This window comes from Manis pentadactyla, chromosome 1, assembly GCF_030020395.1.
Source record: "Manis pentadactyla isolate mManPen7 chromosome 1, mManPen7.hap1, whole genome shotgun sequence".
Taxonomy (NCBI): Eukaryota; Metazoa; Chordata; class Mammalia; order Pholidota; family Manidae; genus Manis; species Manis pentadactyla.
The window spans coordinates 44,436,372-44,451,824 of record NC_080019.1 but is presented as its reverse complement, the minus strand read 5'-3'; the positions used below and the strand labels follow the sequence as shown (position 1 = coordinate 44,451,824).

The window sequence follows — 15,453 nt, the reverse complement described above, 5'->3', positions numbered from 1 at the left end:
GCCGGGAGAGACAGGTAAGCAGAGCAGAACAACTTAAAGATTACCCAATAGACAATAGAAAGGGTAACTTTTGAGAAACAGTTTAGTCAGAGGGGGCAGCAGCAGAGAGTTTAATTAATGCCCAGGATGAGAGATTCTGTTCTGGCGAAGGCCAGGATCCATAGCGTGCAGGTGTTCATTAGTCAGAGGGTGATCATCAGATGCAGAGGTGGAGAGGATCTGGAGGTCTGGCTAGGCTTTCTACTGGTGTATTTCTTTGTCCGGAGTCTGGGCTCTTCTCACTCTGGAATGATGGACCCACGGAGTGATACCTGTAACTTTGAGGGCAGTAGGAGTAGTTAGAACAATAATGTGGGGCCCAGTCCACTGAGGTTTGAGGGGGTCCCTTTTTCAATTTTTGACTCAGACTGTGTCCCCAGCCTGGAAGGAATGTACTGGGGTCCCTAAAGAGATGGGGGCTCTCTCTATGGTGTATTGCTGCAGCTTATTTAGGGTGGCTCCTAAGGCTTGGAGCTGTTCTCTTACTCTCTTATTCCTATTTGGTTTAGGTTCCCTGGGAGGCTTCCTAGACACGGGGGAGGGCGTCCATACACTAATTCAAAAGGGGAAAAGCCTTGAGTCCCAGGTGTGCAGCGAGCATGCAGGACAGCCAGGGACAGTAGGTCTGGCCACAGGAGGCCAGTTTCTTGGCAAAACTTAGCTAGGGTTCTTTTGAGGGTGCAATTCATTCATTCCACTTTCTCTGAACTTTGTGACCTGTATGCAGTGTGGAGTTTCCAGGTAATATTGAGAGATTTAATTAAAATCTGTACTGCATCTGCTACAAAGGCAGGTTATTAGTATTGCTTTTTGAAGAGGGCTTCTAGTGCAGTTTTTCTTAGGTGGGTGAGCTGATGGTATTTGCTGACTACATGCCTTCTGGTTGCAGTTGGGAGACAAAGATGGCTGTCAGGCAGCAGCCATCATTTTTTTTTTTAGTTAGGGTGGTTCCTTCAGCTATGGCCCAGTCTTTCTCTTTTTCAGTGTACTTGGGTGAAGGGGCCTCCACTGGGGACGTTAGGGCCATGGTGAGGGAAGGAGCTTTATCTGTTTTTTTATTGGCTGCTGTTTTAGCTGCCTTATCTGCCAGCTGGTTCCCCTGTGTTATAGGGTTGTTTTCTTTTTGGTGTTCTTTGCAATGCAGAATTGATACTTTTTCTGGGAGTCAGACAGCCTTGAGGAGTTTTAGTATTGTGCCAGCTGAGAGTTGGAGAGGAATCGGTGTCCCTGTGTGTTTGAGGAACACAACAAGTATGGGGACCTTGACATTTTTTGTCCCTAAGTAAGTTTATCTGCTTTTTTAATGAATAGAACTGTGGCTGCCAGTGTGCCTCAATAGGGTTTAGTTTTTTGTTTTGTTTTTTTCTGACAGGTATGCAACCGGCCACTGCCAGGGCTTAACAGTTTATGTGAAAACTTCAAGGGCTACTTTTTTCATGTATGAAGAGACTGAAGGGCTTTTTTATACCTGGCAGGCCTAGGGCTGATGCCTGTTCTGAAGCAGCCTTTATTTTCAGGAAGGTGGCTCTTGCTTCTTCTCTCTAGACAGGGGGTTCTCGGTATGGCCCCCCGAGGAGGCTGCAGAGGTGTTTTGCCATTGCCGAGAATCCAGGAATTCAGATTTTGCTGAACCTGGAGGCCCCCAGGAACTCTCGTATGCCTTCCTCATCTGGAGCTGGGCTCAGGAGATAATGACCTTTTCCTTCCTCGGCCCTCGTGCCCTTTTTCTCTAGGTGAGGAGGAAGCCCAAGTACCAGATTTGCTGCTGGCAGATTTGTACCCTTTTTTTATAAGGCTCAGTATCCTGAGTCTGACAGGAGTTGCAGGAGGGCCTTTGGACCTTTTGCACAATTTTCCAGGGTGTCACTGGCAAGGTGGAGGTCATCTACATACTGCAGGAGGGCACAGCACGTGGCTTCCCTCGGAAAGCTGGTAAGGTCTGCGGCCAATGCCTCTCCAAAGAGAGTGGGTGAGCTTTTGAACCCTTGTGGAAGCTGCGTCCATGTTAACTGCATCTGCTGCTGTATCCGGTTCAGTCCATTCAAAGGCAAACAAGAGCTGGCTTTGGGGGGCCAGGCGGAGGCAGAAAAAGGCATCTTTTAAGTCTATGCACGTGAACCATTTGGCAGACCCCGGGATCTGGCTGAGGAGGGTGTACAGATTTGGGACCACCGGGTACAAAGAAACAGTCACTTCATTGATGACTCACAGGTCTTGAACAGGCCGGTGCCCTCCTCCTGGCTTTTTGACTGGTAGAAGCAGGGTGTTCTAGGGCAACTGACACTCGGTTAGAATGCCTGCCTCTCTCAGTCTGATCAGGTGCTCCTGGATGCCTGCTCTTGCCTCTTGTGAGAGAGGTACTGCTGCTGTCTTTGTGGCTGGGCCCCTGGAGCCAATTCTACAATGACAGGGGCTCGGTTATGAGCAAGTCTGGGTGGGTTGTCTTCAGCCCATACTGAGGGGAAGGCAGCTCTGACTTCAGGTGGGCTACTTGAGAGGGTCTGGGCACAGAACAGTCCTCTTCCCTGGATGTGGTTATTGCCAGCACGAGTGACCCTGGCTCTTCTTGGCCTGAGTTTAGTTTGAGGCTGGTGCATCCAGTTGGTTCAAAAGTTATTTGGGCTCTGAGCTTTGAGAGTACATCCTGGCTGAGGAGGGGAATGGGGCACTCGGGCAGGTAGAGAAACTCATGTCGGGCCTTGTGACCTCCAAGCTCACACTGGCGGGCTTGGCAGAAGTGTTGCTGGCCTGCTTATGTCCCAGTGGCTCCGAGGATAGTTGCAGTCTCTTTACTGAAGGGAGTTACAGGGAGGGTGACCGCAGAGCATTCTGCCCCTGGGTCAACCATAAAAGTCGTCTGTTGTCTCCCCACTTTCATTCTGACCATGGGCTCATGGGGGCCGAGTGTGAGAGAGCCTGGGGCTTGTCAGGTTGAGTCTGCTCCTGCCAGGCCAGTGAGCCTTTCCCCGTGGGGCTCCTCCATCAGCAACTGAGCCTCGGGGCTTTGCCTTGGTTGGGGCATTCATTCTTCCAGTGCCCCTTCTCCTCACAGTAAGAACACTGGTCCCTGGCTGGGGTCGTCCTAGGCTTTTCCCTCTTTGTGGCCAGCTTTTCTCTGCCTTTTGGTCATCTCTCTTTTAGTGCAGCTGCCTGGAAGCTGGCCTTTTTCTTCACTTTTCTTTCAGCCTCTCTGTCAACCTGAACTTCTGTTTAGATATACTTTGCTGGCAGTTTTAATCAGTTTAGTGATATTTATCCCAGCAAAGCCTTCAAGTTTTGGAGCTTTTCTCTGATGTCTGGGGTGGCTCGAGCTATGAAGGAGCTGTTGACCATTTGTGGGCTCCCTGGGGACTCAGGATTGAAGCGGGTGTAGATGCGATAAGCTTCACACCGTCTTTCATAATAATCCTCAGGACACTCTCCTGGTTGTTGAGTGACTGAAGAAACTTGTCATGTTCATAGGCTTTTTGGACTTGCCTTTGATCCCCTGGAGGAGGGCGTCCTGATATTGGTGGATCTGGTGCTGTCTCTCAGGGGTAGTGAAGTCCTACTTGTGGTGCTCCTTAAGGACAGCAATTTCAGCCCATGCTCCCCAATCAAGGACCCCAGCTGCCTCCTTTCTTCCATTGTGAACAGGGTGTGGAAAAGCTGTTGGCAGTCTTTCCAGGTTGGCTGATAGGTTTGGAAGAGGGATTTCATGAGATCAACCAGGGCTTGTGGCTTTTCTGACTGGGTGTTGTGTTTTTAATTGAGGCGGTTAGTCGTGGAGAAGGGTTGACAGTAAAACGTGGACCGGCCGGGCTGGATGGTCCTGTCTTTATTACGCCTTTCAGGCTCCCATGTCTCTTGCACTGGCATCTGAGGGGTGCCTGCTCCTAGCCGAGGGCACAGTCTGGCTGCTGGTCCAGGGGAGAGTGTGTCCACTGGTTCTGGAGTTGGTGGGGAAGCTAATGGCAGCAGGGTGTCTGGGACCAGGGGGCTGGGTGCTGCCATCCTGGGGGGCCACATAAGGTGGGGGCAGTATTGGCTCTTCCTCTAGGTCACCAGCAAGAATTTGCAGAGGCTCACGCTTCTATTGATTCTTTGCAGGCTTCTTTGTTGAGGCACCTAAGACCCTACCCTGTGCCTGCCTGTTGCAAGTGAATTGCACCCAAGGGGGAAGAGTCTGGGCATCTTCTAACCACGAGTTAAAGTCTGGGAACTGATTGGGATGATCTGGATCTCTAGGCATGATCCGCCAGACTCGGCGGATTGTTGGGACATCTAGGGTTCCTTCTGGAGGCCACCCTACTATAAAGGTGGGCAATACAGATTCACACAGGGTTTTCAACCTGCCAGGAGTTAATTTTACTCTGTAGTCTTCTGAAAATCCCTTCCTGAAATTCTTGATCATAGTGTCAAGGACGGTGGGTTTACTGTGTCCTGACTGTGACGTGTTCATGGACGGTGCCACGACAACAGACAAGGGAGGGGTGCCTCCTCTAGAGAGGAGACCAGTCAGATGCCCGTCTGTTCCCACTCCTCGTGGAGACTTTGGGCAGCCTTGGCTAAGGTGCACCCATATAAGTCCCGGGCCAGGTCAGCTGAAGCTGAATCACCGTTATGTCGTGACAGCTGACCGCAAATGCGGATGAGGGGTCCACTCAGATTCTGTAGCACAGGCCGTGGAATCACAGATTCAGTGCAGACTGAATGGCAGCCTCCTTGCACACTCACACACACACACTCAGACAAGAGTTTAAACATTCCCCCCCTGGGAATGTCCACCTGTGAGACTTCTAGGAAGTCTCTGGGAGGTAATCAGGCTGCCCTTCCACCCCAACGGGTGGGACTGGCCGGGTCAGGTGCCCCGGAGCCTTAACCGGATTCAATGTCGGAACCAGGTCCTCACCTGCCAAGCCTCCTTGAGTCCGGCAGGAACAGCGGAGCGGTGCTGGCCCAGGGCGACCAGGTGGGTGGGAGACTGCCGAGGGAGCAGGAGGGGCGTGCCTTCCCCATTGCGATCTCCTGTTCCATCACCCCCCATTGCCCCAAACCGGTGGCAACAATGGGCCAGTGCAGTTGGGTTTCCTGGTCAGGGAACCAAATGTTATGGAAAATACTGGAGAAACCTGGACTGGGTCACTGATAGAAGAACCAAGTGGCACTCGGAGGTCTTGGAGTGTTAAGGTTTATTTCACCCTGGCGGGCCCAGAGGGGAGTCATCTCCCAAGGTCTGAGCCCTGAGCACAAGCAAGGGGAACAATTTATATTATTTTGCTATGTGGCATTTTGGCATGTGCAGGGCAAAAGGGGAGCCTGGAGGAGGGGAGTGGGGAGCTGGGAGTGCTTTGCCAACTGGAGGGAAAAGCGGTTTGCTGACCTTGACGGCTGTGTTGAATATTTTCCTTATCATAACTAGTCCAGTATTTAACGGTCAGTCTTTGATTTGCAGATATATGGAGTCTGGGAGTGATTCTCTTCATGTTGGTCTGTGGGCAACCACCTTTTCAAGAGGCCAATGACAGTGAAACATTGACAATGATCATGGATTGCAAATACACAGTCCCATCCCATGTGTCTAAAGAATGTAAAGAGTAAGTAAAAAAAGTTTATGGAAACCTTTAGCGCTCATAGAAGTGTAAGTTTTATTTTATTCCACTAATATGTCAAAAAATTTTGAGGTGACTTCAATATCCCAGCTTCTGGGTTTGGTTTAATTTTTGAACTCATTATTTTGTTCTTGGTGTAAATATGTTTGGGAGGGGGTTAACCTCAGAATATGATTTGAAATTTACTATTAGAGTCCAGAATGTATTCTTAAACATGCCCATTTTCAAGAAAGCCATCCCTTCCATGTCTCTCTAACCACCAGGGATGGGGGTCCCCTCCCTTGAAGAGAAGACATTGGCATGGGAACACCCTTGTTTCTGATCCAGCAAAAAGCGAGACCCACTGGGCATATTTTAAATTCCAGACAAGATTTAGGGCATTTTCTTTCCTGAAACAGACCATCAGCCTGGATTGTGGGATTTACAAAGCATGTCTCATTTTATTCAGATACTCCCCATTGACTGACTAAAGTGCTCTGTTTTGTTTTATGTGACTATGGGAAGCCAGCAACTAAAAGTACATTCAAGTTGGGGTGCTATGTAGTATTATGATATATGCTGTACTAAGAAATACAGTAATGGAATGAAAGAATTGTTGGAAGTTCAGTATTTCATTGGCATTACGGATGATATTTTCAAAGCTCAGCTGAGATTATAGCTACTGCTTAAAGGATTTTGTGTAATAAAGTTTTGGGTATCTCCCGTCAGCTGGTAAGAAGGACATCTGACAGCTTCAGGAGTACTTCCTCCAAGTGGAGCCCCATCTTAGGCCGTGTTCTGGATGGTTAAGAACTTAGGTATTCAAACTGCCTTCTCCATTTACTAATAATGTGAGAATGGTAGAATCTACTTTGTAAGGTTATTGTGAAAATTAAATGAATTAATATATAGCTCTTAGGTCAGTCCTCCTTAGCACATAGGAAGCATGCAGTATAATACTGATGAGGAGGAGGAGGAGGGTGATGATGATCTTTATGCCTTTGCTATTATTTTCTGCCCCAACAAGCAGGGTTGCTGTCCGTGAGTATACATAGTATGCATGTTAGATATTTGTAATGCAAGGAGTGTCTCTGCAGCCTCTACTGAAAAAACTTAAACAGATTAACTTATTTTTATATTAACATACCTCATTCTCAAAAGAATGTATAAAATATAAATGTAATAAAATGAACACCTATGTACCTATTTTCTAGCTTAAGAACTAGAACAGTTTTAGTATCTTAAAAGCCTTCTCTGTGTCTCCCTCCTACAGGGATTATTTTTTATAATCATAGGGCCATTCAGTTTTCTACTTTCTCCTGTATCAGTTTTGCTAAGTTGGATTTTTTAAGGAACTTGTACATTTTATCTAAATTTTCAAAAGTATTGGCTTCAAGTATTCATATCCTCGAATTACTTTTTTAAGATTTATAAATCAGTGTCGATGTTGCCCTTTTTTATTACAATATTGACAATTTTTGCCTTTTCTTTTGTCTTGGTCACTGGCCTGAGGTTTGTTAATTTTACTAGTCTTTTTCAAAGGACTTCCTTTTGTCTTTATTAATTTGCTATTATATTTTCTTATGTTATGAATTTTCTTTTATCTGTATTTTTCCTTCAATCTACATCATGGGTTAATTCTCTTACTCTGTCTCTCTTATGATGGATACGCAGCACACATTTTCCTTTTCTAACAATAGTTAAGGCTATAAACTGCCTCCTGGTACCGTTTCAACTGTATCCCACTAGTTCTGATTTATGGTCCTTTTGTTATTGAGTTCTGAATATTTTCTAGGTTCCATTGATTTATTTGATTCATGAGTTCCTGAGGAGTGTTCTAAAATTCCAAATATATTGAGTTTTTCTAATTAGCTTTTTGTTATTCATTTCTAACTTAATTAATTGTATTGTGGTCCAAGAATATAGTGTGTATATACTAGTTTGTCTTTTTTTTCCAAATTGCTGAGGTTTGCTTAATACCTAGTATGGAGTTAATTTTTATAAATGATCCTTTGTTCTAGAAAAGAATGTATAGTTTATAATTGCTGGGGTCACAGTTCTATGTAAATTCTTGAGGTCATGCTTGCTGATTATGCTATTTGAAATTACTTACATCCTTTTTGAATTTTTGACAGGTATTCTTCCCCTGTTATGTTGGATTTATTGTTTTATTATTGGAGGTCTGTCAGTTTTTGCTTTGAGCATTTTGAGACAATGTTATTAGGTACAAACAAGTTGAAAACTGTTGTATTTCCCTGGTGAATTGAACCTTGATATCACTATTTTTAATAATGCTTTGTGCCTTAAAGTTAATCTGTGTTATCTAGTTTTAGCTAACTACCAGTATTCCTCTGGTTAGCATTCCTATGCGTTATGTACATATATATGTATATAGTTTTCCATTTTTTCACTCTAAACCATTCATCGTGTTGGTTTTAAGTACTTTTTTTTTTTTAATAGCTGGGAGCTGGGATTTCTTTAATTTCATCTGAACATTTTTGTCTTTTAGTTAGTATGTTTACTTTGCTCACTGGTAGATGTAGATGTATTCATGCTATCTTTTTATATGCTCCATATTTGTCCTACTTTTCTTTTTCTTTTTTTCGATTCCTTTGGTATTGATGGAGGTTTTTCTTTTCTCCCTTTTATGGCTTTTCCCCCTCAACCAGTGTAAAAATTATAGTCCAACATTTTAGTCATTTTCCTATTTTAACACATACGTGTTTTTATGCTTAATTTAATAAAATCTACACTTTTTATCTTTATTCTCTAAGCAACATACAATTTTTAGAACACTTTACCATTCAATATTTTAGTTATCTTTTTAATGCCAATCATTCCATGTAATAAACATTGTTTAGAATTACCCTGGTATTTGAGTGAGCACTTTGTTTATCCTTTCAGTTGGGATCATATTCTTCTGCCAAAATTACATCCTTTAGAATTTCTTTCAGTGAGCATCTGTTGGTGGTCAACTTGTTCGGTTTTTATTTGAAAATGTCTTTATGTCACGTATGCTCTCAAAATACAGTTTTATTGAGGGTGGAGTGCTATGTTGATAGTTACATTCTGTCATGTTATTAAGATGCATTCCACTATCTTCTGATTTTCTTGTTTCTATTGAGAAGTCAGTTGCCTATCTTATTGTTGTTCTTGCATAGAAAATCTCTCTTTTCTCCCAGGCTGCTTTAAGAGCTTCTACTTACTCTGCTTAGGACACGTTAGGCTTTTGGAATTTGTGTTCTTCAGTGAAATTTGGAAAATTCTCAGCCCTATTTTTGTGTCTATGTGTTCAATGGCATGTTTATTAAACAAATGCTCATGACAGATTTTCACAATAGCAACAAATGTTATTTCACTACATCAAATCTCCCTCCCTAAAGAAAGAAAATGCCAACCACAGCAAGATGGATGGATTGGGATTATTTTTCATGTTTTCTGGGGGTAAAGCCAATTCTCTCACTTGTTTTCCCCTATATTCTCTTCTTGATCACTTTATTTCATTTTCTTCACCTGCTTTCTGGCTAAGGGCCCCGGAAGGCTGCTTGGAGTTTGACAGCAGCATTCTCCTCTTCATCCTTTTCTTCTTCTAAAGATTCTAGGGCTGTGACTGGTGTCTCCTCTTTGGCTAGTGAGTTTTTCCCAGGCTCACATTTCTCAGGTGTTTCTTGCTCCTTGAATACATGGTTGTTGTAGAAGCGGTTGTCTAATTTCATCCCCATTCTGCTGGATCAAAGGCGGTTTCTCTTCACTTGGCACTTGTGCCAGGGGTTCCCGTAGATTTTTCTCTTTGCTGGGTCTCTCAGCTCTTTTCTTGTCAAATATTGTTTCTTTCACATTTCCTCATTTCCTTCTGGAACTCTTGGCCTCCTCGTCCTTTAACCTCTTTCATAGTTTCTATCTCAGGCCACCAGTACAGGGTTATTTCCTTGACTGTATCTTCTAAGTTATTAATTCTCCTATGTTTAATTATTCAAATTTGTCCATTGATTTTTTTTTTACTTATTATTTTCCACTTTTAGAAGTCCTGTTTATGTCTTTTATTTCCTGACAGTGTTTTAAAGCTTTGTGTCTTAAACATATTTAACACAGTTATATTCTGTTTATGATAATTTCAATATTTGAAGTCTTTGCATTCTGATGTTGTTATGTTTTTAGTTCTTGCTTAATTGCATCTTATTTCTTTTGTATTTTTTGACTGTGATGAAGTCATACTCCTTGTAATATTATGTGGAGAGTTCTTTAAAGTTACATTAATTTGGGCCACAAACTTGTGTGAAACCAACCAGCTTATAGTTACAAGTTTTAGAAAAACTTTCCACACCCCATCTCCACATTCCCCTTTATATTTCTTGTTCCCCACTCACCCTCAAACTGAGGCTGGAGTCCAGCCCTTTGCAAGGGCTCCGTTTGTACTCCCCACTGTCAGCAAGCCATTCACCTTATATTCTATTTCACACCCTTGGTGTAGAGTCTTTAGAACGAAGCAGGCAATCAGGCCAAAGGCCAGCTTTGTCATTCACTTCCTAAGAATCCTGCTTTTACTCCATTTTGACCGTTAAGTCTCTCTGCCTTCCTTCCTGTTTATTTGAGAACACAATGCCCTTAAACAGAACACATGTCTAAAAATATATGGCATTTTAGTTGTTTTCATGAGAAGGGTCATTATTCATCCTGAAATAGACATTGGTTTGTATGCTCTATTGAGTGTGTCACTGCTGATCATTGTATCTGGTTTTTGTATGCCACTAAGCCTGTTAATTTAAGGATAGATGTTGATCCCTAGAGTTAATTCTAGATGATAGTATTTGAGTGTTAGGTAATTTCTTATTTTATGTATCTGATGGCACTAAATTTTCTTTATTTCTGTTTGCCCCACCACTACCACTAGTAGAACCTAATGAACTTGATGGTATATGTGTAGGAAACAATTTTGATTAAGAAAAGAATCCACCATTACTAATCTCTGCCAGCAGTTTGCTTTAACAGTGGATTTACATTCCTTTGCAGCCTGATCACACGGATGCTACAGAGAGATCCCAAGAGGAGGGCCTCTTTAGAAGAGATCGAAAAACATCCTTGGCTTCAGGGAGTGGACCCTTCACCAGCCACAAAGTGTAACATCCCCCTCGTGTCATACAAAAACCTCTCGGAAGAGGAGCACAACAGCATCATCCAGCGCATGGTGCTCGGGGACATAGCCGATCGGGACGCCATCGTCGAGTATGTCAGCGCCTGTCAGTATGGGGGGCATGGGTTTAGGGTTCTTGGAATGAGCTCTCCTCTTCGCTTGGGAGGCCTGCGGACACCGGGTAATGGAGAGAAGCCCCGATTGGCGGGGTTTATCTCATTTATCTCAAGTGTTCCTGGCCGGGTGCCTGGCTCATGGGTTTTGTTGTTTTGTTTATAATTTTGTACAACTGTAAAAGTAGACCATTGCTGGGTGGTGTCATTGAGTGCTGTGCCCTTTCTCACTTCCTGCAGGGGTGGACTGAAATTGCCTGTTTTATATCCCAATATATATCTTGTCCACAGCAGTATCCTTTTCATTTTCTGTCTCCTCTCAGCTCCACAGTGAGCAGGGAAAATGGGGCAGCACCACAAACCCTCTGAGTCAGGGGTTGGCATATGGGGCCAGTCACAAACTGTTGTAAAATTTTAGTGGATCACAGCCATGCCCGTTTGTTTATGTATCATCTGTGGTGACATTGTGCTACAATATCAGAGTAGTTTTGAGAGAGATCCATGACCCACAAAGCCTGAAATATTTACAGTCTGGCCCTTTAGAGCCCTTGCTGCAACAGCCTGGAACCCATAAGATACACAGGTCTTAATTAAGTCCTTTAAAACCAAAGCCAGTTTTTAATTACCAAGAAGTTTGAAATCAATGATAATATAAAGAAGCGATTGTTTTAACAGTGACTTATTTCTACAAGAGGTCCTGTCTGTAAAAATATGAAGCATTTCCAAAATAAAAATTCAGAAATTATTTAACTTGTTGAATGAGGCATTTGGGTATGATGGAAGGAAGGTGGTATACTCTGAGGACAAGAAAGGGTTCCCATGAGGAGCCGCTCTGGCATTGCTGAGTGAGCTGGCCCGGCCGCCTGCCCCTGGACAAGAGGCGACTGCAGGCTGCACTCAGTGTGTCAGACTGTCACAGAACACCCACAGGGTCTGGGCCTTTGGAAGGATAATGTCTGTATGAAGAACATATACTGGAAAGAAAGATTTAGAGAAATAAACCTAGGTTCATTATTTTGGTTTAACTACAGATTTCTACAGGTTTCTGTTACGAGTTTTCACAGATTGACCCACTGCTACTTAAATGACTTATATGAGCAGGATACTTGCTGTTTCACTTTAGGAATACATAGAAAGTTGATACTTCTTTTTTGAGCAGATGAAAGGTTATTTGTATCTCCCTGAATTGGCTTAATGTTCTTAGCTTAAATAAATAAATACATACAGTGTGGTCATTTAGAACTGTTTAATTCTTGTCAGTTCAATTACAAACCCAAAGGCAGGAGCGATTTAAATGGTTCACGTGATCCCATTTGCCTGTCTACTGGTGAGCCTGAGCCCCAAGCTGAGCAGGAGCTGAGAGACCCGAGCTGGCTCTCTCTCCCGGCTCTTCCTGGGTCCTGCCTGCTGCTCACTCCTTGTTCTGAGGGTGATTCCCGAGTCCAGAGATGCACGTTTGTTAGTCCCCTCAACATAAGCCAGTAGCTTTTTCCAGTATTCAGCTGAGAGAGCCATTCCGACCCCTGAAGCCTTGGGCTCTTGAGAAACTTGTACCTCAGCCCACCCTGCCTCCTTTAGCTGTGGTCACACCGAACATTCTGTGAAAACGCTTTCCTAAGTGTTCACTGTGTATTTTCACTAACGCAGAAAATTTCTGAAAAGAACAGTTTTGTATTTCCGGGCCTTGTGTATCCTCTGTAGCACTCCTGTGCTCTTGCCATGGCAGGCCGGCTGTCGGAGGCAGGCAAGGCTCTGCTCTGTGGGCATTATGCCCTCACCCCCAGCGCCTCAGGGCAGGGCCCATCCAGACTGGGTGCTCAGACAGCACTGTGGAAATGGGTGAGTGAATACGTTGATTTTATTCAAAGAAGATGTTAATGACACACTCTCATTTACATTAATAATTCATTAAAATGTCTAAAATGCCAATAAACGCTGAGAGTGTAAAAATAAAAACTCTTCCTAATTTTTCAGATCGCTACTTGTGTTTCTGTGCACATTCATCTAGCTCATGTCATACTTCTAATGGAAGCAAGTAAACCAGTTTAATGAAAATGGATACTTTTGACATAGAGATTAAATTTTTGGATAATGTGTAATTCCTGGAAGCTTCATTGCCTTTCCTTATGCATCTAACACTGACGTCCAAGCTCGTCTGCCATCGCATCAACACGTTGGGTTTTTCTTACTAATTGAGCATTCTCTGCAGGACTTTTTTAGAATTTCAAGTGATGTAGAAGCTAAGAGGTCTTTTTTCTCTTATTTGTATTTTTCCAGTTTTAAAGATTACAGGTCAATGGATTTCATTTGCTTATACTTAAAAGAAAAACATCTGTTCTGCTTGTAAAACACAAACCTGCTGATGTGGCTTATATTTGCTCTCCATTATTCTCCTCAGAGCCCTGGAAACCAACAGGTATAACCACATCACAGCCACTTACTTCTTGCTTGCTGAAAGGATCCTGAGGGAAAAGCAAGAGAAAGAAATACAAACCAGATCTGCAAGCCCTAGCAATATCAAGGCCCAGTTTAGGTGAGAAAATAATCTGCACTGATTTTAGTAAGTTAACATTTTGAATAGTGAACTTTTTTTTTAATGCTTCCTTACTGTGGGGCAAGAGAGTGTAAATAGTGAGGACAGCCTCACTGGTGAGACCATGCAGGGGCGGGCGGGGCTTGGCCCTTCATTCCCAGGGACGCCTTCCCCGGCTGTGCACAGTGGGGAGAGGGCTGGGGCTGCTGGCCTGGCCAGAGGAACACGTTTGGAGAAGCACCTGCTTGAAGCTAGAGTATCTGTCAGCTATTTTCATTAAACTCTTCCAGAGCTGATATGTATCAATCAATGTGTTACTTTCTTTAATTTTTCATTCCAGAAACAAGGCCAGATTTTCCCTCAATTATTTGAAACAGTTTTTTAAAATATGGGGCATTTCTGTGCCGTGATGTTATCTGAGGATTCAGTGATTTGACAGATCAGCTAGTTGATTTACTAGCTACTTGACCCTTGAAGGTCACTTAAACCTATGACTCAGCTTTCTCATCTGTAAAAATGGAGTAATAATACTGCCTGCCTCCTGGGCTTGTGGTGAGGGCCACGTGCACTACGGCATGTAGAGGGCTGGGAGCTGGCCCCATGTGTCTGCTGCACAGCAGTGAATGTGGCCTCACCACTGACCTCTGTGCCCGCCCTCCCCTCTCCCGGTCACTGTCACTGTCCCACTGCTCTTTCTCGTTGGCTATAAGCTTTCCATTTAAAATCAAAGTGTGGACACTGAAATTTATTTTAAAATTCATCTTTATTGATTCAGATAAAGTAATCCATGGAATTGTAGTGATTCAGAAACAAAGATGCTCCTGATTCTGAATAATTCTCTATTCATACATCCAGCTAGATATGAACAGAAGTGTGTGAATATGTAATAATAACTGTTATCTCAAAGAAGAAGAAAACCATTGGATTTCTAATTACTTACAGTCAGCTTGCCATGTGAAGGCTGTTGCTTTAGATTGAACAACAGAGAGAAGAAAACATTCTTGGGTGGCCAAAAACAAAAGACTCAGAAGTCTAGAACTGGAAAAGTCAATTTAGAAACTTCACTCATATCCTGGATGTAGTCCCCGGCAGTGAAAACTCAGGCGGTGCTGTACGGTACCTGCTCGAGAGGAGTGAGCCCCAGAGAGTGGGCGGCTCCTGGGCACGAGGCAAGCCAGGCGAGGGGCGCTGAGATGAGGGCCGCCCGGGCCCGGCCTGAGCGCCCCAGTGGGAAAGGGTGGCCTCCGGCAGGTGGGCTCTGAGCCTAGAGTCACCCGGTCTTCTGGAGAACGGAGTATCTGGGTTTTAACTATTTTCTGTTCAGTGAAACAGATCAGAACTCTCTAAAGTTGATCAATATGTAAATGAGCTATTTTTATTTTATTATAGAAATTACAAGTCCAATAGTAGCTATAAAGAAATATTAGAGCCTTCCACAAAGTTTTCTTTTTGCCCCCCTGGGGATTCTGGAGTGGAGATGCTGTGAAGGCCCCTCCTCCTCCTGGGGCCCAGGGCCCACTGGCTGGTGGTGGGTCTGCTTACTTGCCTTCTTTCTGTTGTCAGAACCCTGTGCCTCACTTGGTTGTGTTGCCATGCCTGCCTTCTGGTCACAGTGACCTGGGACACAGAAACCTGGATGGAGCCAGGGGACCAATGTTTGAAGTGGCATAATCAGCACTGGGGATAGGGTCAGGCCGTCACGCGAGGGGGAGTCAGGCACAGAGAGAGGATGCATTCTTGGGGTTCTGCCAGTGTAGGAGGGGAACATGGTATGGTCTGTCTGTCAGAAGAGGCCTTGTGAGGTTCCCAGGGAGCTGATCTTATCACAGGAGCCTTCCCAGAGAGACGAGGGAGGGAGACGCACGAGGCCCATCCGCAGTGTCCCCTCCATGCAACAAGCAGCTGCTCAGAGGGCTTTGTAAGCTGCCCTGGGGGTTTTACTAACCATGAAACCCGACTCAGGTGTGCTGTCTTCAAGCCTGTGTGACTTTGGGCAGGTTACTTACCCTCTCTGCTTTGATTTGTTCATCTGTGAAAGGGAGATAATAAAAGCATCTACCTTTCGGA

The 15,453-nt window shown here is 44.2% G+C and overlaps 1 protein-coding gene across 5 annotated transcripts in view; it reads left to right on the top strand.

The window, feature by feature from the left end:
- Positions 1 to 15,453, top strand: part of SNRK (SNF related kinase) — a 105,636-nt gene that overhangs the window by 84,652 nt on the left and 5,531 nt on the right. For all 5 annotated transcript variants that reach the window (XM_036897215.2, XM_057497315.1, XM_036897216.2 and 2 more), the window contains 3 exons: positions 5,474 to 5,615; positions 10,620 to 10,832; positions 13,252 to 13,386. In XM_036897215.2, the coding sequence (XP_036753110.2) occupies positions 5,474 to 5,615; positions 10,620 to 10,832; positions 13,252 to 13,386 (490 nt within the window). The remainder of the gene's footprint in view (positions 1 to 5,473; positions 5,616 to 10,619; positions 10,833 to 13,251; positions 13,387 to 15,453) is intronic.